The sequence below is a fragment of the Dermacentor silvarum genome, chromosome 2 (genome assembly GCF_013339745.2).
Source record: "Dermacentor silvarum isolate Dsil-2018 chromosome 2, BIME_Dsil_1.4, whole genome shotgun sequence".
Classification (NCBI taxonomy): Eukaryota; Metazoa; Arthropoda; class Arachnida; order Ixodida; family Ixodidae; genus Dermacentor; species Dermacentor silvarum.
The window spans coordinates 223,599,175-223,622,176 of NC_051155.1; the positions used below are offsets into that span (position 1 = coordinate 223,599,175).

General features: G+C 45.0%; 2 protein-coding genes across 2 annotated transcripts in view; one reads left to right on the forward strand and one right to left on the reverse strand.

Annotated features, from left to right (window-relative positions):
- The window catches only part of LOC119442732 (gamma-tubulin complex component 3 homolog), a 48,928-nt gene extending 43,973 nt beyond the window's left edge, over window positions 1-4,955 (forward strand). The window contains exon 23 of the mRNA XM_037707724.2: window positions 3,605-4,955. Coding sequence (XP_037563652.1) covers window positions 3,605-3,623 — 19 coding nt within the window. The 3' untranslated portion in view covers window positions 3,624-4,955. The remainder of the gene's footprint in view (window positions 1-3,604) is intronic.
- A 2,461-nt stretch (window positions 4,956-7,416) lies between these two features.
- LOC119440726 (thiosulfate:glutathione sulfurtransferase-like) lies at window positions 7,417-15,866 on the reverse strand. Its single transcript, XM_049662346.1, is given in 5 exon segments — window positions 7,417-7,626; window positions 9,025-9,187; window positions 12,581-12,611; window positions 12,613-12,749; window positions 15,316-15,866. Coding segments are annotated over 5 exon segments (549 nt in total). The 5' UTR covers window positions 15,479-15,866; the 3' UTR covers window positions 7,417-7,571.
- Between the last annotated feature and the right edge of the window lie 7,136 nt (window positions 15,867-23,002).

Genomic DNA, 23,002 nt, shown 5'->3' on the forward strand with positions numbered 1-23,002 from the left:
CCTCTGCTAACAGGATGCTAAAGGCGAACTTTGAATCAGTCTTTCAGACTGCCCTCATTGTAGTAGTATGGTAATATATATATATATATATTTGCAGTATGAAGTTAGGAAATTTGCAGGGGCAAGTTGTAATCAGCTAGCGCAAGAAAGGTGTAATTGGAGATTGCAGGGAGAGGCCTTCGTCCTGCAGTGGACATACCGTATTTACTTGATTGTAGCGCGAGTTTTTTCCAGATTTTTGCTACCTGAAGTCGATCCTCGCGTTACAATCGAATACCGAAATTGAAGTTGTCGAAAAAGTGCAATGATGCACCCAATTCTAATCAACAAGTGAAATGTGCAAGTGAAAGCCTGCAAGGGACGTGCGCTCTCACGTAGGGCGAACGCACGGCGGAGAGCAAACGCACGGCGGAGAGCAAACGCGACGTCTCCGTCATGCGAAAGGCCGTGGTGGGATGGGAGGGAGGGAGGGGAGACAACATTTAGCTGCGGCACCAAATGCGTATCTTACGACCGGGCGCAAGGGCAACTGGCGACTCAATCACCCACGCGAAAGGAGGAAAGCGGGAAGGCTGCGCGGGAGGAAGGGGACTTCTACTCTGCCAGCAACTGCGTACTTGTACTTTGCGCGGCTGAGGGCTGTCGCGCGCACCGTATCTTGAAAGTGATCTCCACACGGTTTTGACCTTTGTATGCGCTGTGCTTTCGCCGCTCAGTTTCCGTTGAAGCGATAGACTGCACGAGCCTTCGCTCACTGCTGCTGGCGCGCTTGCTCACGCCAGCGTTTTGACAGTGGTTGTTTGCGGTCATCGAGTGTGATCTATTCATGTTTGCTTGTGCGCGCTGACACCATGCTTGTTAATTCAGTTAGTAAGCGAATGTGTCCAAGTTTATGCAGCCGATAAAACTACTATCCTTACTCCGCATAGCTCTCTACTAATTTGCTATCGCAATTAATGTTTTGCCTAAAGGCGAAACTGCTACTTTTTCACGCATCCGGTGGTCTCGCGTTACTTTAGCGGATTTTAAAATTTTTTGCTGGACGCAACAAAAAGTCACCCCTCGCGTTACAATCGAGTAAATACAGTAAATATAGGCTGATGATGATGATTATATTTGCAATATACTAGTAACATACCTTGCAATATATATTGTTACGTGCGGAGAGACACAAACAAAGGAACTAACTACAATGTATTTACAAGATCAGCGCTGCCAGAGACCAAGATGGTAACCAGCTTGTGCCAAGCCCAGATGCCAGACTTCTTCCTGTTGTAGCGCAACAATATTTTATGACTATAGATGGCTTAGTTGCATACAAAATAGCAGCTGGAGTGGCCCTATAATTCTTGTGATCTTCAAATTGCATGCACTGAACGGGTCTTAAGTTCCTACGACACCAACTTTTGTTCGTTTCTTTCACTTCCTTACCATACAAGCCACGGAACAGAGCCTTCGTTATTCCGGAGGAGAATGTACAAAAAAAAAATTAATATGAAAGTGTTTGTGAAAACATTCGCTTTCAGTGATGTTTTCAGAAAGTTCTTGAAATGTGCCGCTTTGCCCGTGCTCTCTTCCGAGTGATTAAGGGCGTCTTATGGGAGGGAAGTTAGCCAAAGTGCATTTTCTCCCCTCTGAAAATGCAACATAGTACTAATAACTGTTTTTTATTGCGAGTGGTCAACTAAAATGTATGAATTTTAAAGGGGAAATTATGTATCGCGGAAGTTGGTAGCATATTTTTACAGTAACTCTGTCCCATGTTGTGGGGTCTGACACGTACTCTTGGGACAAAGCAACGACAACACATTAGTGCAAACAATCAAAAGGGCATTTATTGCACTTTTCATACACCAATGCCTGGAGCGTTCCCACAACGTCTACATCACTTTCTTGCTTGGAAAGTTCTGTTCTCCATGAAAAGTGAAGCCTTTGACATCTTAGACTACTTGCCTAATACAGTAAAAGCTCGATGATACGATCACGGCTAATACGAATTTCCGGATGATACGAATTTTTCTGTGGTCCCGGCCGAGCCCCATTCCTTTGCAACGTGCTAGAGAATGGTTGTTACGAATCGATTTTCAGCCTGCGTCAGTTGATACGAATAAACGCCGCCCCACCGACGGCCGAAAGAGAACAACGCGCAGTCACGTGCTTTCTCTCCTTCTCTTTTGGTGCGGAGGCGCGGCGCCGGACAGCGCGGACTCCGCGACTGGGCGCGAAGAGTTTGAAGCAGTAGCGCTTCAAGAAATAAATGCTTTTTACGTACATGTGCCTGAGTGAGTTCACCTCTGGCTCTTTAATTTAGCTACAGTCGAATCTCGTTAATTCGAATACGCTTATTTCGAACATACCGCGCACCGACAATGCTCTTAGCAGCGCGCCAAATAACGCGGCGGCGCCTCCGACCGGCATTGCTCCGACACCGCCATAGAGCAAAAGCTCAGGGGAGACCTCTCAATGCCACGCGCGAAGGAACGGGGGAAAAAAAAAAAAAAAAGAACCCGCGGCGCAAATTTCCCCCTCTCTCAAATTGCAAGGTCGCCGTTTCTGCATCGCGCCGGAACAAGCGTGTACGTGCCGACTAGAGTGTTCTAGCACACACTAGTGCCGACGTCTCAGCCACGCGGATAAAATGGCAGTGAACCCTTCTCCTCTATTTTCTAGTCACATGTTGACCTTGCACGCTGCGGCAGCAGCGCAGAGGGAAGCAGCGGCGGAGGCACAGTCGGGCCAACGAAACTGCCACGCCCGCAAACGCTCGCTTCCCGATAACGGCAGAAAACGAAACTTCAGGGGGCGGCTAAAATAAGCTGGCGCCAGCACGGCGGCGGGCGGCACGGAGATGTGCGCACGGAGTCGAAGGTGAGAGAGCTACGAGGGAGTTTAGAGGGAGGGCGAGGGGAGCCACCGAAGCGGCGGAGTTGACACGGCCAAATCCGCTTCCCTGCCGCCCTCTTCCCTCACCTTCGACGGTCTCCGTGCGCACCCGTGTGCCGGCGCCGCCCGCTCGCTCCCTGAAGCTTCGTTTTCTGTCGTTATCGGGAAGCGACCGTTAGCCGGCGTGGGCAGTTTCGTGGCCCGCGCTTGCTATGCGCTTGCGCACTGCGATATTTCACGACTCGCACCGTTCGTGCATCGTGCTATGGTGCACGAATACTTCAAAAATACGTCCTTTTAATCCTAAAAAATTTTCGGGCCCCTTCGAGTTCGAATTATCGAGATTCGACAGTAGTTTTAATTGTGTTTCGATGATACGAATTTCGGCTAATACGAATATTTTTCGCGACCCCGTGAGATTCGTATCATCGAGCTTTTACTGTACTTCAGCTTGATTTACTGAATTTGCGTGTACTTAACAGAGATGCTTGGAGACCTCTGTTTAGCTTCTTATAGATTTAGTGAATTTGTTACAATGAACCTTTAATAAAACATTCCCAAGATGCCTTCATACTTTTCTTGAAAGGAGTCGGCTGTATTGCGGTCTTCAGCAACAGAACAGACAGGAATTTAGTGGGGACCAGTGTGTTTGCTTGCTGCAAGAATAATTTTAGTGCTAGCAATGTTGTCATTGTGGGGTTCTGCTTTTTGCACACCGCAGGTCCAGTGTCCAAGTTTAGGTGATGCAGCTGCTGCCCACCTGCCGTGCAATGTTACCACCAGCTGCCAGCACTCAGTTAAAGCATAAGTTCCATTTTAAAGGCCCTTAACCTTTTCAAGTAATGCCTTTGAAGAGTAGGCACGCAAGAACACACCCACTTTGACCTTCATTTGGAGCTGAAGGGACTGTGAGCAAGATACTGTAATGTTTTTATGTAAATGTGCACAATGAACTTTTTGAGATGGGTTTATGTGGAAAAACATTGACTATTGGCCGAGTTTTTGTGCTTACAGCGGAGTGATTGCCTTCATAGTGTGAATGCTTGTAATTGTGCAACAGTCCTAAATAAAGACCATATAAAGCCAACAGGCAATAAAGCCAAGGAGAGCATAGGGGTAATTAGCTGTGATAGAAATTAAAATGTAGAAAATAATGAAGAAAATAGAAATGAAAGTGAATGAAAAAGATAACTTGTCGCCTGTGTGGACCGAACCTTTGCATCCTTTCGTCCACTTTCATTTCTCTTTTCTTCATTATTTTCTACATTTCAATTTCTACCACAGCTAATTACCCCTATGCTTTCCTTGGCTTCATAGCCTGTTGGCTTTATATGGTTGGAATTAACAAAAATCTGAGCTCCTCTGTTTCATTCTTCTCGTTCAATCCTAAATAAAATGCTTGTTGCATCCATTTGTCAGACAGGAGTGATCTAAGTTGTCCATTCCTTTCTACAAGCATGACAACTCTGTGGTTCCCGCATGTTGGTCACCTACCTGGGGTGACCACCTTTTCTGGATTATTTTCCTCTTGAAGCGTGCGAGTCTCACATGTCAGCATTCATATGGTGCGCTCTTTCAGACTTCTGCTACTTCAAGAGCAGTAGCACACAACCTTTGGACTCCAGTGTCACGTGTGGCAACGTTTTAACCTGACTGCAATGACCTCCATGACGCGATACATGCTGAACTCAGAAGTCTTGTATGGAAAGAAAATTAAGTTCTCTCCTTACTGGGTTGCAAGCATGCGATAATGTATTTTATGCATAGAAAGTTCGTATCGTGCAAGAAATGAAGTGCTCAACTCCATTATTATAGTTTGCCCCGTCACTGAATGTGGTGGTCACCTGGAAGGACCACCAAGCTTGAAGGGTCTTAGAAGGGTGGTTTTTATCATTATTGGTCGGTCTCTCGTGTTAGGAGTTAGTGGAAATGCAATCCACACTCTAATATATTAAGCTCGCTGTGTGTGACAAATCAAATAACAGCGATTATGACTTTGAAGCTCAATGATACTGCTACTAAAATGCGCAGATAAAGAGCCAGCACAAGAAAAGCACTTTGCACTGTGTGTGATCTTCCTGATACAGGGACTGATGAGGTTTCTCTCACGACTGTGAAGGTGCCTATATGGAGTCCGTCCTACAGAATTCACCGTTGAAGTATTTATAGTACAGTGGAGTTTCGTTTGCCAATCAGAACAAAGAGATAAGTCCAGGAGACATCTTCAGCCTTTTCTTGAAGCTGTCCTTGGCACAGATGTTGGTCTTTCAAATGCCTACGCTTAGCTGTGGCGCAAATTGCATACGCGAACTAAATTACTGCAATGTGTTTTTTTTTTTCTGGGGCTCCCATCACTGAGATGTGCCAGATAATAAAATCATTGCCTTATGTAGACACTGCAATATGTATAGTACTTCACTTCAAGCATCAGCCGAAAAGTCGCATTCTACTGATATGTACTGTCTGCAGTAAATACCCCACCTTCGGGAACAGCATGGATGCACAAGGCTTGCAATGTCTTTGTGCCTGTTAGGAGACAGGACCTGTTTTGTTGGCCTCCACCAAAATGACTGCTAGAAAATAAGATTTTTTTTTTTTAGAGCAGCATTTTCTTACCTATGTTTACCATTTTCTAAAGCAAATTTAGTTTTACTCGCAAAATAAACTTCTGTGCAATAAAGAATCAAGTCCCTTTAAGTTATTGGATATATGCTTCCGGACTACTTTCTGTGGCAGTGAAGGGAGAAGCTACAGTGACAAAGCTCCAGAACATGTGTTACTGCACCAAGTGGTCTGGCAGACAGCATTGTTACGGTTTTTCGAAGCAGATACAGAATCAGCATAGCTTGCTACATGCAGTGGTTTCACATTTGCCAAACTGTGGAAGAGCAAAGCAAAAATATGAAACTCAGATTTAACACTGAGTGGAGCAACAAGGGGAACGAATTACAACAAATGATTGAGGACCTTAACCAAGAAAGTGTAAGAGTGGGGTTGAAGATTAATACGCTGAAGACAAAGATAATGCTCAATAGCCTGGCAAGGGAACAAGAATTTAGGATCGCCAGTCAGCCCCTAGAGTTTTTAAAGGAGTACGTTTTTCTAGGTCAATCACTCACAGGGGACTCTGATCACTGAGAAGGAAGTTTACAGAAGAATAAAATTGGGTTGGAGTGCATACGGCAAGCATTAGCCAAATCCTGACTGGGAGCTTACCACTGTCGTTGAAAAGTGTACAATCATTGCATTCTACCGGTGCTAACATATAGGGCAGAAACTTGTAGGTCAACAAAGAATCTCGAGAACAAGTTAAGGACCGCACAAAGAGCGATGGAACGAAAAATGTTAGGCCTAATATTAAGAGACAGGAAGAGAGCGGTGTGGATCAGAGAGCAAACGACCTAGCCGATATTCTAGTTGACATTAAGAGGGAAAAATGGAGCTGGGCAGGCCATGTAATGCGCAAGATGGATAACTGGTGGACCATTAGAATTACAGAATGGATACCAAGAGAAGGGAAGCGCAGTAGAGGACGGCAGCAACTAGGTGGGGTGATTAAGTTAGGAAATTTGCAGGCTGCAAGTTGGAATCGGCTAGCGCAAGACAGGGGTGATTGGAGATCGCAGGGAGGGGCCTTCTTCCTGCAATGGACATAAAATAAAAAATTGGCTGTGGCTTAACTCAGTTATGCCTGGGTGTGCGTAGCGAGAGGTACGGCTGATGTTATTGTTTAGGTTGGTGTTTCATTCCGTCGTTGATCCGTCGTTGATCCGCCGCCCTGGCACGAGATGCCGAACTAGACGAACCATCCTCATCTGAATGCACTCGCCTGGCCGCTTCGCACTTACGACGCTTCTCGAGGTGTGCGGCTCGTTTTTCCTCAGTCTCCTCGGCTCGCTGCCTCCTCTTGGATTCGTTCCGATGATGAAGCCTGGCGTCTTTCAGTCTCTCCAACTCAATTTCCATATCTGCCGACAAATCCCACCGAGCCGACCCTTCTATATATACGATGCAATTCCGGCTCCTCCAGCAATGCAACGCCAGCGATTGCTAGGCAACGGCTCAGCTCGCGGTTTCACCGGCTCCTCCTCTGACGTCAGTGCCAGATGGCGCAGCAAGCAGCACTGCCAGCTGCGGCGGTTGCTAGGCAACGGCTCAGCTCGCGGTGTGGCCACCGACTACAGCGAAACGGTGAGAATGCGGCTAATGTAGCTCTCGCTACAATAGGCTGATGATGATGGTGTATATTATGTACAATTTTAATATGTCTTGTAGTAAATAAGATGTTTGTGCTTTCTGTTCACCAGCTTATACAAACAAACACAAATGAGACCCTACTATTTGCAGCAGCAATATCGCACGTGTGTGCTTTGCCTCTGTTGCTTTCCCTTCATTGCCACAGAAAGCTGCCCACAAGCACTCACTATACAGTCAAAGAAGCCATATACTTCATATACACTAGAAACATTTGGTATCGGAAAGCTGCATGTCTGTATACAAATTTCTCGTACTACTAAGGCATCAGGACATGCAAAATGTGTAAACAATTCGCTTTATTTAAGAACTGAAATCGCAAAACCGTCTGCATGATAATGTAGTAAAGATTTGCATTGGAAGACTGCCTAGCAAGGCCTAAGATGACTTCTGCGTGCTTTCCCAGAACAAGAGTTTGGTGGTGAAGGTAGGCATCACCTGCCCTTCTTTGCCTGGTAATCCTCCCAGCCGGCGCTGTACTCCCGGGCACTGTAAACAGACAGTTGTTATCTCAGCCTTTTGTATATCAGTTTGGACCAGTTATACTTTTATATTTTTGGCTCACAGTGTCTTTCATTAAGATTTTTTGTAACATTTTGCCGCGCAGATGATGGTGATGCAACTGCAGTACTTGGCCAGTGTAGTACTGATAAAATGAGTCACCATTAAATTGCTTAAGTGAAAAGTAAACACAGGTAAATTTAAATGCCAAGTGCAACGAAACCTCACTTCAGCTAAATTGGTTAAGAACATAAAAGATGTCAACGATGTAACTGCAGCAAAGATGTAAGGCTGGTAACCACACATTTGTAATCAGCAACATTCAGATTGCCTCATAGCGGACGGATGGGCACAGCAGACGATAGCAACTCTTAGTGTGCCATGCAACTACACCATATAATGTAGATAAAAAGTGATGAACAAAAAGCTATCCCTGTTTTTCCCCCCTTTTTAAATGTCAAAATGCCTTGTAAGTGCAGCTGCACTTCTTACACAGTGCTTTCTTACGCAATGCTTGACATTTCTTAACAGATACCTTATTTATGTTTAAACACGACAGAGTGTCACGGGAAAATTGGGGCTTGAAGTGGTCAACAGTGCTTGAACAAGGGATGTCTCTGGCTGGATCCAACGATTTGACAAGGGAACTTGTTTTTGTCAGGGGCATTTATTGCCCTTGTCTAAATGGGTGGCTATATAGCCTGAGGCATCCCTTGCTCAACCACTGTTGGCTGATTGTTTCATTTGAAAGTTGATAAAACATTGCACAGTTACTCTTGCACATCCCGGTGTTATGGGAACTTTCACTGTGCTTACTTTCAAGGCCACTGTGTATCCTGTAGTCTCTAGTGACTATAGTCTTAAAGGGAGCTGACTGTGTGAAAACAAGTGCTAGCACGATTGCATTCTTTTATGAGACACAATCTGACGGTACAATTCAGGATATAATTCTGACTAGCTGCACTGGAGATATCATTTTTCACAAGACGTTTACTTTAAACCAGCAGATGCAGATGTAATGCAAGATGTAATGTAGATGTAAAACTTCTGGACAGGTCTTTGAAGTGCAATGACAGCATGAACAGCAAGAATGTTGCATCAAATGTCCATGACTGCACTGCAGTACTGTGCTGAGAAAGTAGGACTGAAAATGACTGTTTAAGAATATGGTCTCTGGTTTCAAGCATAACATGCTGTGACTACACTTCATGTAGTGCCCTTTCAAGCTTTTTATATATATATATAGTCTCTCTCTCTCTAGATTTATGCTGCCCTGGAGCCATCTTGGTCAGAAAGGCTGCACAAGAAATTTTGATGTGACATTAAGCCATGCGCACACATGCATTTATCTGCTTGTCATAACTTGCAGAAACATGACACACATACTGTGTATAGCCGGCCTTGTGAGCGAGCTTGAGTGCAGCATGGCTCTTGATGGGGCCGAGGCCGTAGAACACAATGTTGTGGTCATAACTTTGGGGCTTCTGTGCATGGTAGGTTTTCTGGAAGGTCTCCTCGGTCATAAGGAGAGCGTCTTTCACTTGTCCCACTGCAGAAATTCCAACCGAACTGCATGAATTAAGATTTCCTTACAGCCAACATTTTCACAAGAAAACAAAGATCGCAATAAACGCGCCCCCTCCAGTGCTGGCGCAATGACTGCCATCTATGTTGTAGAACACGAAGACTGAATCAACAAGGCCTTCGAGGCGCTGAAAAAGTGCTGGCGTCTATGTAGTAAAACAAAAAAGAGCGAAATAACTGCCGATTTTAAGCGCTGCCACTGCAGCATTCTATGTAGTAGAAAAAAACAAAGTGGACTTGCTGGGTTCATCCAAAATGCTTTGGAAACTAAATTATTGTCGTTGACGAGCTGAGCTCATCCAAAGCAAAATTAACCACGATCGCATTGACGAGCTCAGCTTGTCTGAGACACTGAGGAGGTGAACATCTTATATATTCGCACGTATCTTAGTATGCACCGCAAAACCGAGGCACATTCTAATTGCAGGTGATGGCTATACAAATGTAGCAAACATCATTTTGCAAGATATCGCATTTGTGAAAACTCAATTTTTTCATCAAGGAGGTTTAATTCAATGTTTCGTTAGGCTTTTTGTGCATATAACAGATCACAATTGTTAACCTAACAGTAGCAAATCTGCTTGCTAGTGGTAGTAGGTACATCTACACAATACTTCAAAAGTAACATTTACTATAATCTGTCTCTGACGTTTTAGGTAACTTCTGCTAACTCTCAAACAATACAATGCAATACATTAGTGGCAAAAGCAAATACAGTGGAACCTCGTTGATACGATTCCGTGTAATACAGTTTTTTTTTTCTTTTCCTGATAATACAATTTAGTTGGATAATAAGTTGGATGATACGATTTTCGGATGATATGCTTTATTTTCCGGTTCCCGTGAAGATCGTATCAATGAGAGTCCACTGTAAATCCTTATGTTCATGAATGGATGGCTTCTAACAACTAGATCTAGAGGTCAATGGGAGGAAGTGCTCTGTCACAGTCATGAAGCTGAATGTTGGTAACAGTGCAGTTGGGGTAACCTCTAGATGTTTAATATGCAATGCAACTATTGAATTGAATTGAGCTTACTTATATCTGCACCAACAAAAAGTTGCGAGGATGACCAGGCAAAAAGCTGCAAGTAGCAGCTTGAGGGGAACATGGCCACCTCATACACAGGCAGCTTCACAGTGGTTAAACAAAAGCAGATGGTATAAAAATTATGGGGGTTTATGTGCCAATACCACGACCTGATTATGAGGCACGCCGTAGTGGGGGACTCCGGAATAATTTGGACCACCCGGGGTTCTTTAACGTGCACCTAAATTTAAGTACACGGGTGTTTTCGCATTTCGCTCCCATCGAAATTCGGCCGCCGTGACCGGGATTTGATCCCGCGACCTTGTGCTTAGCAGCCCAACACCGTAGCCACTTAGCAACTACGGCAGGTAGCAGATGTTTTATATAATGCATAACCTTCATGCTGCAGGAAAGAACAACCACGATCAGAATTAATAAACAAATGTATCATGGAAACATTTCGCACAGCTTTAAGAGAGAGAGAGAAAAAAAAGGCATAGTGATGAAACAAAGAAGAAAAATAACATGAACTCACTACGGCAGCAAACGCCATCACACAAATATATCGCGTAGCTTTTTTTAAAGGCAGAATAGATACATTGAGACCATTTTCTTTCTGTATTCGATTTAACAGTGTCGGCAAACAAAACTGTAGCATTTGGTTGCCACAGTTCTGCTCATGTTAACATTCCAAGGTTCTAGTAGACGTAATTTATAAACAGAATTATGCTGCTGTAAGGATGCCAGTTTTGTTAATGTATCATCATTCTTAATTTTTCCAATTCTATATAATCGACAAAGCCTATATCTGTACAAGGTTTCAATTTTTATAGCTCTAAGCTTTGAAAACAAAGGAGCGGTGTGGCAGAGATACGGTGCATGGGAGACAAGGCGTATTGCTTTTTTTTTACAATACTGTCAGTTTATGCATGTTCTCCGCTGAAGTCGTTCCCCAGACAAGAATTCCGTACCGAACTAAAGAAAAAAAAACATTGAATTATATAAAAGCATATTAATAGATGTAGGAAAGTAATTACAATGGCGACGCACAGTACCGATTGCTCTGGACAGTTTACCAAGTAATTAACTTGCCAATTCCATGACATTGTTTTGGAAAAATATACGCCAAGTGATTTGAAAGACATTATAATCTATTTCTATTTCAGCATTGTTTAAAATAGGGGATAGTTGAAACTGTTTGTTACGTGGGTGAAACAGCACTGCCTTGTTTTTTCCACGTTAATCTTAAGATAATTTTTTGTCGCCCACGTGTGTATCTTTGCAAACGTTTCATTGGCTCTATCTGACATTTCAGAACCTGAGTCACCCTCAAAAAACAGGCTGGTGTCGTCTGCAGCTATTGACACCAAGCTGCAGTTGTGAGATCCAAGTTTTACATAACGACATAGCAAATGTAAAACCAGGATAAAGTGTGCAGCGACATTTTATACATAGTAGTAGTGATAGTTCCGATCTTTACCTGCAACTATTTCCCAACTATATGGGTTTGTTTTTTCTGTGTGTCACAGACTAGTGCAGTGCCTTAATGTTACCAAACTTTGCTGTAAACCGTGCTTACGGCTTATTTGGCTAGGCACAACTACTATGCTTTTCAAGGAATAGCAGACTGATTTCAATCAGGGTTATCACAATGAGATGGTGAAAGGCTACAGCAATGTGGTATTCTTGCTTTTTCTGTGTACAGCACAATGGTATGCTGTGAGTCAGCGTGCACCTATTCCTTTCTACTCTCTTGTCCTATCTGGCCTCCCTTCTCTCAAGCTTTCTCGGTACAGACTAGTTTGCAGCAAAACACCGCTCACATCAATTCCCTGCCTTTAATAATAGATAGCCTGTCCCTCTACTCTAAGTGTGCTACTGATAAATTCCTCCTGCACTATAGGAAAAGTCATATTAATTCGTCAATTGTCACAATCACAAAAATTCTCAGTGTGTTACATTGTGATGAAACTTAACCTCTGCTCTACACTACTGTGATGCTGCTGAAAGGTAAATGATCGGGCAATAACCTTCAGGTGATCCAGGACTATTTCTGTAGTGTTGAGATTTCTATCTGGAGAATAGGGCTGAAACACTGGATTTCTCCTAGATAACACGGTTGCTATCTTGAGTACATTGTTTCAACTTTACTGTTTCATTGCAATTCCTACAATGCCCACAGCTAACAAGCCCCCGTAATGGCAATGAATGCGTGCTGTCCAGGCTGTGTTTCATTTTCTAATGGTCATGCACAATATTATCATGAACAAATCGTATGTCATGTGGTGGTGTGCTGATCAATACACTTGCAACGGACAAGGGCCACTTGCATGGAATGTTGATGGCATTTCCAATTTTGCCAGGAGGCAGCCACCTCTGCAGGTTCACGCACATCAATCAGCTGGATGTTGCCGCCTTGCAGCAGAGCCTGGAGGTCTTCGTAGCTTAGGTCCTGGAAGTTGACACTCGACGTTGTCACAGGGCGAGTGTTCACAATACCTGCAGAAGCGAGAGTCAGGGACAAAAAAAACCAAGTGTAGTAAAGTTGCTTTCTGGAAAAGTTATTGGAAGAAATGGTAACGAGAAAGAGGTTCACAGGAAGATGAGATGAAGTGATCAAGAGTGGCTGGAAAAGCCTCGACCTGAAGCTAACCATTTCAACAAAAGGACTCCCTTTGACGAAACGCTGGCACCAGGCTGAGGCTTCGCTTGTTTGGCTACTGTTGATAACTTGGAGAAAATGGTGTAACAAAAAAAGTGATTCTGCAGAGAAATAGATAGCATCCACATGATCACAGGGATGGGCTAAATTAAGAAAGTTGTGGGTTCGAATCTCAGGTCTTGGCAGCCGTATTTCATGGGGCGAAATGTAAAAATGCCTGTGTACTTACGTACATTTGTGTGCATGTTAAGAACTAGAGATGGTTAAAATTAACCCAGAGCCCTCCACTACAGCATCATTCATAACTTTCACTGTGTAGCTTCAAAACATTAAGCCTCATAATTTTATTTATTTTTTCACACTAGACCTTTAGCAATATAATGCACACCAACTTGCTCAGATTTCATTCTTAGTATAGTGACACAAGAAGTTAATGCGCAGTGCAATTTTTTGACACGAAGGTCTTACAGCTTTGCTTAACTATCACCTACCCAGTGATCACTCTCGTGGAAAGCCAGGCTACCCATATTCCTGCTGCATGTAGCATGTGTGATGTGAATATGCAAATTACCATGGTGCCCTTTTCTTTTTTTTCTAAGTGAAGATCTTTATAAAACACTGTTCCATTTTATGCTTATCGCTTGCTCAAAGTCAATACTGGCTTTGACAACTGTGTGTAGGTGGCTGTACAGTATATCAGCTATCACTGGAGCATCTTGCATGCAAAGTGCAGAACCTTAAATATTTATATTGTCTATCAATCTGTGTCAAGTGCATTTCCACTCCTATGTGCAAAATAAGCTTCTTTTGCACCTCAATTTACGCATCGGGTAGTCGTGACGCTGTTGCTTTGCAGTTCCATTTGTTGTAACTGAACTGTTGTGGCAAGTAGTTCTTAAGCTGGCAATGTTCTATGGGCTTCTGCAAAGTAGGCTTCATAGGCTTGCATAGGCCTCTTAAAAAACTTGCTAACTTGCAGTGCACAACAAAAAAACACTGAGGTGACTTCCAGTAAGGACATAAAAGGATATGTATGTGGAAATAAAAACTTTAGTGCACACAACTGTATGCAAAGATATCCGCTCTTATTGATTGTTTATTTGTGCATTTTGTCTTTGTTCCTAGCATGCTGTAAGTCAGTATTGTATCACTAACATGCCCAAAAACAAGAGTTTGCCGTAAGCCAGGTATGTGGACTAGGCCATATAGCAATAAATTATGCACTGAGGTAGAATCAATGCGGTTCATGCATGGCCATCTGGAAGAAACTAAAGCCTGAAATGCCACACAGCAATTTAACACTGTACACACTACTATACATATGGTGTTCATTAGTGTGAACCTGCAGCACAGGTCCTACAAAGCTTTTTATTTTATAGCTTTCCATGCAGGGCTGCATAAAATGTGTCATTTCACTGTTTGGGCACTCAGGTACTATCTTGAGAAAAGATTTCTGCAAAGACAACAATGTTGCAGCTGACACAACTAATTGTATCACAACAAACAGTACTGTAAGAAATAGTGAGGTGCTTGATTTCCCAGCACAGTATTCATTTACTTGCACAAGGCACATTTTCAGTTCTTTTCTTTCTCTTCCCTCTATTTCCAAACGTGTGTAACAAGTTGCCTACCAGTAAAGACAAGGTCATTTTCATCACATCACACAACTTATTTTTCCAGGTGTTACCAGCACTGAATCCAGTGGTGGTAACAAACCTGGTGTGATAATGTGATGTATCAAGCATATCGATGAACTACCATATTCCCCTTAAAGTTTCCTTCAAAGAGTTGCGCAATAACCTTAATTAAAAGCTACCCTTGCACTGGGCAACAGGGCATGTCACCTTGCACCTCACAAAAGTAGGGAGGGGGGGTTGTGATACAATTAAAGAAGTGTAATTTGACAACTGCAAAATCTTAAAATCTGAATTAAAATTCTGACGCTGTCTACAATGAAACTCATAGCAACGGAATTAACACGATGGCAGGAACATCCAAACGCAGCCTTTGAACTTTTCTAATGGAAGCAGAAAAACAACGGCAGGGAATTTGATAAATGGCTTAATTATAAACTGAGGTACTTGACGGCGATTTTCTGTTTTGCAGTTATTCATGAGCAAACGCGTCAGCGAAGGGGAGGAACAGTTCCAAGAGAGCGGTAAGTGCCAAGAAAGGTAAGCATATATTTAAATTGTGACGCCCAAATGTGAAAGAGCATAGCGTGACCTGGCTGGAAAATTTCACAAAAAAATCGAAATGTATTGCCGTTTTCCGTGCGCGTGTTCAAACGAAACGAATTAACCTCGCAGGCGAGAGTTGGTTGTCCTGCGGAATCACACGAGTTGAATTTTTGTCTGGATAACTATCAGCAAGCTCGCAATTTACCAAAACAAGTTTACTTACAGGGACCGGTCTGCACGAAGCGGCACCTCTTCGTAGCACACGCCTTGAGCACGACGGCTTGTTTCGACTGAAATCCCGCCACTGCCGTAGTAGCCAGACGCCGTCCCAGCAGCCATGAGACCCGATTAGAGCGGACCACGGACAAAACAGGCTTGAAAAACATGACTGCTCTCGTTGCGCACTGTGTAGCCCGCTCCGCCGACCTTCAGCGGCTTCAACTGCTCCAACGCGGCGCGCTTCGCACACGATGAACGGCAGGCGACGCTTCGCTGATTCGTTTTTCGCTCACGAAGAGCGCTGTTGCAGTGGGTGGTGCGACCACTGCGACTGGCTTGCGTGCCGCGCCGGCCCGCGCAGCGTGCTATCTTATCAGCCGGGACATCACAGTCGGTGTCGTCGTGCTGACGGTACGTCGACCTTGCTAGGACGCATTAGAGGAATCCCCGCGTGTCCCGCGTGGCATCGAATCTCGTGCGGCTCAGACCATGTGCTACAAACGAACGGCTGCCGCTGACGCAACGAGATGATCTGGCATGTTTATAATTGCTCTCGGCTCCATATGAGCGAGGACCGTTCATAGACTCACCGACTCACTGGCTCTATATCTCTCGATGACTGGTCATAGGACTGGTCATGAATCATATGACCGTATATGACATTGATATGTTAATGTTGCCGCGGTGACTGCGCCCTCCTCCGTTGGTTAGCGCAGTTACGCTTACGTTTATTTTACGGTTCCACAGGTGCCCTGTGGTGCGGTTATCGCGCAGAGGCGTACAGCCATGGTACAGCCAGCAACGCAGCTCTACTCAGTGGCGAATCAAGAGCGGGGGGGGGGGGGGGGGGGGGGGTCGTGTCCCCACCCTTGTGTTGTGCCCAGGGTCTGAAGTGTGGCAGTAAACTAAACTCAATAGCCAGAACTATTTGACTGCCAAGTGAAGCCCGTGGGTTCATCAAGTTTCGCTGGAAATCAACGCACTTTATCCTACCTATAAAGAAATACTCGTTTCTCCCGTTAAATTCTCGTGTTTCATACTCGTGTTGGTTGTATTTGCCAAGACTATGGAGTGGTTATCGATAGTTCTGAGATCAGTCGCGGCAACATAAATTGAAATCTAATTTGCAAAGGCAATTAAAGTTAGTGCATGTTAAACATATATTGTGCAGAGATATGTAATATATATAAAGGGGGAGGGGGATAAATCATATTGGGGGATTTTAGCAGCTCCCAGTGGGAAACCTCGGATCAAAGAATCAAAGCGGGAAAAAAAGTGCGTGTGAATTGTGGTAAGCCGGCAACGTGGTAGAGAGGGAATAGGAGAGCTTAGAAGAGTGTGTAACAGGGTGTTTCAGCGAGCACTTTCAAAAATATTTAAAAATTGCCTGAGGCAGATAGCACAATGCTAGTCCATGAGCAGGTCTACTCGAATAGGTGGACGTGCACAAAAATTGAAATGCATAATCGACTAATGAACAAAAATTCACTAATTAAGTTTTTAAAACTAATTACCTTACGGCACATATAGCGATTTACAAATTCTAGCGGGTGAGATTGCAAAAATGCACTGTCGTTCCACGCCGTTTTATGCATTTAAACACAAGTGTAACTGGAACGCCAATGCACTTCTCGGCAAAATTCGGGAATTCATATCTCAAAACTGGTGTCATTAAAACTGGTGACAAATTAGACATACACCAGCCAAGTAGGTTTATTAAATTCTCACCTGAACATTTTGCAGTTCTTCATGGGGGCGACTTCAGAAACATGCAACAGCGTTTCATAGCACATTTAGACCACTACTGAGACAATAAACTGATAGTTGGAAGTGTTGTCACTCGCTTACTTACAGGGCCTTTGCAAGGTCAGTCACGCCATGAAAAAACAGCCAGAGCCGCAAGCTGGATCAATAATGATCATCTGCAGCTTCATAATGTTGCTCCTGAAGGAGGAATTGAAAAGACTATAAAACCACTGGTCAAATTTTAAAAATTCCCATAGTCGGTGTTTGCTTAACTAGCATCGCATTAAAGTGCAGCTAGACTTCCATTTATAAATTCAACAAGGTTGCAAATTTTTAGTGCACATGGTGTAGCCGGCTTTTTATTATATAGCGTGTTATATGGACACTCCAAGCGAAATTTTGCCGTCGGCGTCGCCGTGAGGTTCCATATATATATATATATATATATATATATATATATATATATATATATATATATATATATATATATATGCCGTGCCGTATGACATGCGGTATATGCGGGTTATATTGGCGCGGCTGTGCACTACCTCCGGGATCGGCCCAGGAAAGAGGACTGAAACACCCGATACGGCAAAGTGGTGGTAAAGTCGCTAAGAAAGGCGTTGGCTTTAATTCATACAATAAATGAAATTGTCCTATGGCAGGATTCAAACAGAGGACCCCTAGCACAACAGCTCGTTTTATTGCGATAGCAATTATATGGACACTTCAACCGGATTTCTACCGTCGGCGTCGCCGTCGCCGTGAGGTTCCGTATAGATAAAATCTTCACCGCGCGCCGTATGCCCGAGCGGAAGCGTGCGAGGACGCGCGCTGTCACGGAGAGCGAACGCACTCAATCTCCCACGCGCAAGGAAGGAAGCGGGAAGCCAGCGCCGGAGGGAGCGGGGGGGGGGGGGGGGGGGGGCACTTCGACTCTGCCAACAACCGCGCTCGTCGCTCGCCGCACCGTCTCTTATCTCCACACGGCTCTGACCTTTATGCACTGTGCATTCGCCGCTCAGTTTCTGTTGAAGCGATAGACCGCACGTACCTTCGCCCGCTGCAGCGTATGGGCTTGCTGCCAGTTTTGACGGTCGTTGTCTGCAGTCATTCAGTGTGATCTATTCATGTTTGTTTGTGCGCGCTCACACCAGGCTTGTTCATTCAGTTAGTAATAGTCGGGCCACATTTTCCAACGCACGCTACACATGTAATGCTGCCCGGATCGGCAGTGCAGCGCTACAGGTGTGTCCCTTCGCACGCGCGCTGCCCACGGGAAGCGCTTCTCATCAACACCACCGTTTCACACGCGCCTTCTCGTGGTCATCGAGTCTCTCTTCATGTCGGTCTACTTACGCCGCAGCACACTTGCTTAATTAATCAGCTCATGTTTACTACAATTCATATTGCTACCAAAGCCGCTCACCTTACTTCGTATGTCATTGCTGTGTTGCTATCGCATTCATTGCTTCGCCCTTAGGGCGAAACTGACATTTTTTACTTAGCATTACATATACTTCAATTCACACTGCCGCTACAGTTACGAGTCTGACACTTCGTGTACTATTTTAACATATTGCTAACGCGCATTCATTGCTTCGCCCTTATGGCGAAACTGTGATCTTTTCTATCCGCCCGTTTCTTTCGATGAGTTGTGCCGTGCTAACACGTGGTCTCCGATTTTGGCCCGTGGATCTACACATTGAAAGAAATACGATGAGTGCAAATTATTTCACACGATACAAAGGATTCCTCGAGAGCCATGTGTATCACTGAAGTCGCAATCAAAGGTCCGCCTTCGAAGCTGTCCTTCTTTCATCGTTCGGGATACGCTACGCTGGAAGGTAAAACGTCTCCACGTGCAAAGGGTGTTGCGTCTTTATGCACCGTTAGATCGCACCGTAATTGATCTGCACTCTTCACTTTATTCCTATGCTCGCGACTATATATATCTGCGTTACCTCGGTTCATTTCGACGCCTTGTGGCATCGCTATAAGGTTAATTATGCGCATCTCTATTCACGTCAAACAAGTTCACCGTATAGCGCCCCTGCAGCCAACCGCCACACGAGGTGCCACTGATAACAGGAATTTCAAACAGTTGCACGAAATGGGCTAGCATGCCTTTGAGTGAGCTTGAATGCTCTTAGGATGGCATTTTGGGCACGTTGGTCTTCGCGCCTTTTGTCTGAAGCTGAGTGTTCTAGATGAAAATATAGTCTTCAAGGAGAACTTGGGCTGCGGTAATTTCCTTGATACTTCCGTCACGTGCGGACTTAACAAACACGCGCCTTGGCCAGCATTTAAAAATTGCCTGTGACAGATAGCACAATGCTACTCAGTGCTAGTCAATGGCAGTGCGGCCAGCTGTTCCACGGGAGCATGCACTTCTGCATGCTCCCGTTTAACAGCTGTGGCCCGCAACAGTTCGGGCGCTTACTGTGCTTCTATTTCCGCTGTTACCATCGCACAACTCGACGGTTTTTATTGGTTCTCTTCGTCAAAACACGGTCGCTTTCGAACGCAGCAGCGCTTGGGCGCGTTTGAGCGCGGCCGTGGTCAAACGAGGTTGCCGTACGAACGGGCTTACTACCACTTAATTATCGCTTCATGCCTTGAAGGCATTACCGGCAGTGAGGAAGCACATAAGGCCGCTCGCGTATAGTTATTGCAAATCGAGGAGATGCATCTGTGCCTTAGGTGCCTTATGCGCATGATGAGTACGGCAGGCATCATGCAGAAGTCAATATGCACTTGTCTGGAAGACGCAAGCCGCGTGCTCCGGACTATACGTGCTGGTGACATCTAGTGATGGCACCTTGCGCGATATCGGCCTAATATGAGAATGCGGTGTTATATTTACGAGAAGCCTTGTCTCCTCTCTCCCTGCCGGTCGCCTCATGCTCTGGTAGCTGCTTTGGCTACAAGGTGCGCGTTCTAGACAAATGTCTTAGCCTCTGTACCATGAGAAAACGTTCTCTTGGACCCAACCCATTCTCAGATGTCGTTCATATGACTGAGGTCTCGTTTCGCTTTAACATCATATATCTTCGAATGCTGCGCGATACCTACCGCCCCCAAGCATCCACGTAATACTGTCAACGACAGTCAAGATGATAGTGCGAACTCGCTCACTCCGACCGCGTCTTCTTATTTCAGCTATATAGTGTATTTCTCCCGGTGGGTGTTCGTATACACATGTTGTCTTGCGCCTTCATTATGTGAAATTAAAAAGAGAAGAAGCCCTGCGCCAATCTTATGCTTAGTTATCGTATATTCCCTGCCGCTTATTATGGAACTATGGGTATCGCCTATAAATAAGCTGTACTTACTGGGTTTCTTTTTTTTTTCTTTCTTTTTGCTGCCGGCTCCTCCTTTTCGATGTATCTCTGACAATCGCAGCAGATATTATGCTCCACAGAACCTGCTCGTCCCAACTTTCAGACTTCTCAAACTCAAACTTCTACTTTCACGTTAATTTTAATCTTGGGAATTAAAACTGTATACAGTCAGTTTCTTGTTTTGTTTTGTCTGTCCTGTATTGTGCCGTCATATTTGTGTTTTATGTTTATGCTATTATAGTATCTGTGTTGTATGCTTTGAGAAATATGCATTTCTGCTTCCTTCGTTCAGAGGTATCCGTGATAATTGAATGTGTATGAGACACAGCAGCCTTCGTGTAAGGCGTATGCCTTCTGATATCTTTTTCGTCTTCGCCCTCTATTTTTTTTTCTCTCGCACATTTTTCGCTGTTCTCTTTTAGTAGATGGCAAACCAAGTGCATTTTCTGCGGAGACCTGCACCCAAACCTACAGATTCTTTAAGGCATAGCGCGCGCCGGAGGGGGGGGCCTCAGCAAAGTGCGTTTCGGAACGTCCAAGGTGCAGATGTCTTCATTGCCCTGACGTAAGAAACCAGTTTAACTTTTGTTTGAAGACCCGGCTGCGCAGGGAATAAGAAGCGGCTGTGAGTGATCTATATACGTAATCAACTCGGGGGGTACTCCAGAAAGGAATCGGCAACGACGCCTGAATCCAGTTTCAGACGGGCGAAATCGCTCGTGAAAAAGTCGGTATGATGCAACTTGTGAAGAGCGGCCTTGATCCTGTTCACGGTCATGAGATCATGGTGCGATGAGCTGTAAATAATTCATTAAAATTCCTCTTTATACGCCGAGCGGGGCGTTTGTACAGAGGTGGTGCCGGAAACTCTTGGAAAGAACCGGGCGTGATATATAAAGCCTCGTTCTCAGTGGTGCCGTTGATCAAGCATGTTTTTTCTTTGAAAGAATTCGTTTGTAGGGTGGAGGAGAGGAGGATAGTATATAGGATGAGAAGATATAAGGTTCCGTGAATTCCCATGTACACCCTCGAACCCACGCCGCTATCAAGGAATCGAGTGGATATTTAGAAGAAAAAAGATCTCGATCGAAACGGTGTTTTAAAGGATTGTCTTTAGTGTCAACAAAGAAAAGAAGAAAGAAAGAAGTGGCAGCTGTCCGGAACGCGTTTCTTTTCGTTCCACCTATTGTTTGGCAGTCTGTTCCGCGATACAGCAATCGTAAAGCAACTGAACTGAGAGGAAGGGAGAGGACGATCTTTTGTACCCCCGCTTGATCACAACGGCACTTCCTGCTTCGCGGGACAATACATCGGCGTGGCTCGTCACACAGCCAGGCTCTGACAACAACAGCAGCAACAACAAATGACGATGGCGACGACGTCAAGGAGGAGAGATGAGGGAAGAAAACTCGGGGACGTTATAAGTAGGCGCTGCCCAATTGGTTACCACACAGGAATTTTACGTGGGCGAGCAGAAGACAGAGCGATGCAAGAAACGAGAATTCGCACTGATCACGTGAATCAGACAGGACACACAAAAGTCCGTTGACATCAGGCATTGCAGAAGCGCTCGTGCAGCTTCATGGGCCGAGAAGGGGTGAGGCAGGCACCCTGCATCGGCAAGATTGCGCTCATGCGCTGTAATTCTTCCATTTATCGCACCAGTGTTGCCGACACCAGCCGCTAGGGTAGCGACGAAAAAAGAAACCTTTCTAAAACAAACCGACGCAACCGTGCATCTTCACCGTCTTCACTTGATTTACGGCTGCACGCCAAGCTTTCCCGAGCTTGAAGGCCACGATGGCCACCCGTCGGGTTGTTGGTTCGTTCTGCCGTGTTACCCCAGCACGGTTAGCCTAGTATAACATTTGCGCGTCTCGCTCACTCTTACCTTAGTGATAAGCGATCGAAAGTATCAACCCAAATCTGAATCGCGTCCCTCCAATTTTACTTTCTCCGCTCGCTAGGCTGTGTTGCGGCGCTGCGGTGAATCGTGGGAAGCTTCAGCGCAGGCTGTCTGTAGCTTCGGCAGTATGTTTGTCGTCCGGTCGGCTCGAAGCGCACTGTATACAGAACCGGAGGGACAGAAGGTAGTCGGTAGGCTATCCACATCTGCATTGGGGCGAACATGGGAGAGTCTGCCCTTCCAGTGAGTGTGATTTTGTGAAAGCTAATCCGACCCGCGGCCGACGACGGCAGTGTTGCGTCACGTGGCTGGAGATTTGACAGTATGGTTGCAATCGTAACAACGAATCGAGGAAATGACGACTGGCACTGTGCAGCGTATATCTCGTGCAAACTAGCGCGATATTACGACCAGTATCGCGAAGGTGTCTCGCAACTCGCACTCTTGACAATCGTACGATGCAACGAGAGCTGGCGTACCGGCGCTGGCTAATCGGACATCTTCCTATCAATCAGATGGTTACGAACGATGCCGCAATAACGCGGCAGACATTGAAAAATTATATTACGTCATCTACGAGCGGTGCGAAGGTAAGTTTTCTCGATTTGTCCGACGCAGGACACACCAGGTCATGCATTCAAATTCAAGATAGAGGCTGTAACAGCTATACGATGGAACTTCACAATACCACCTTC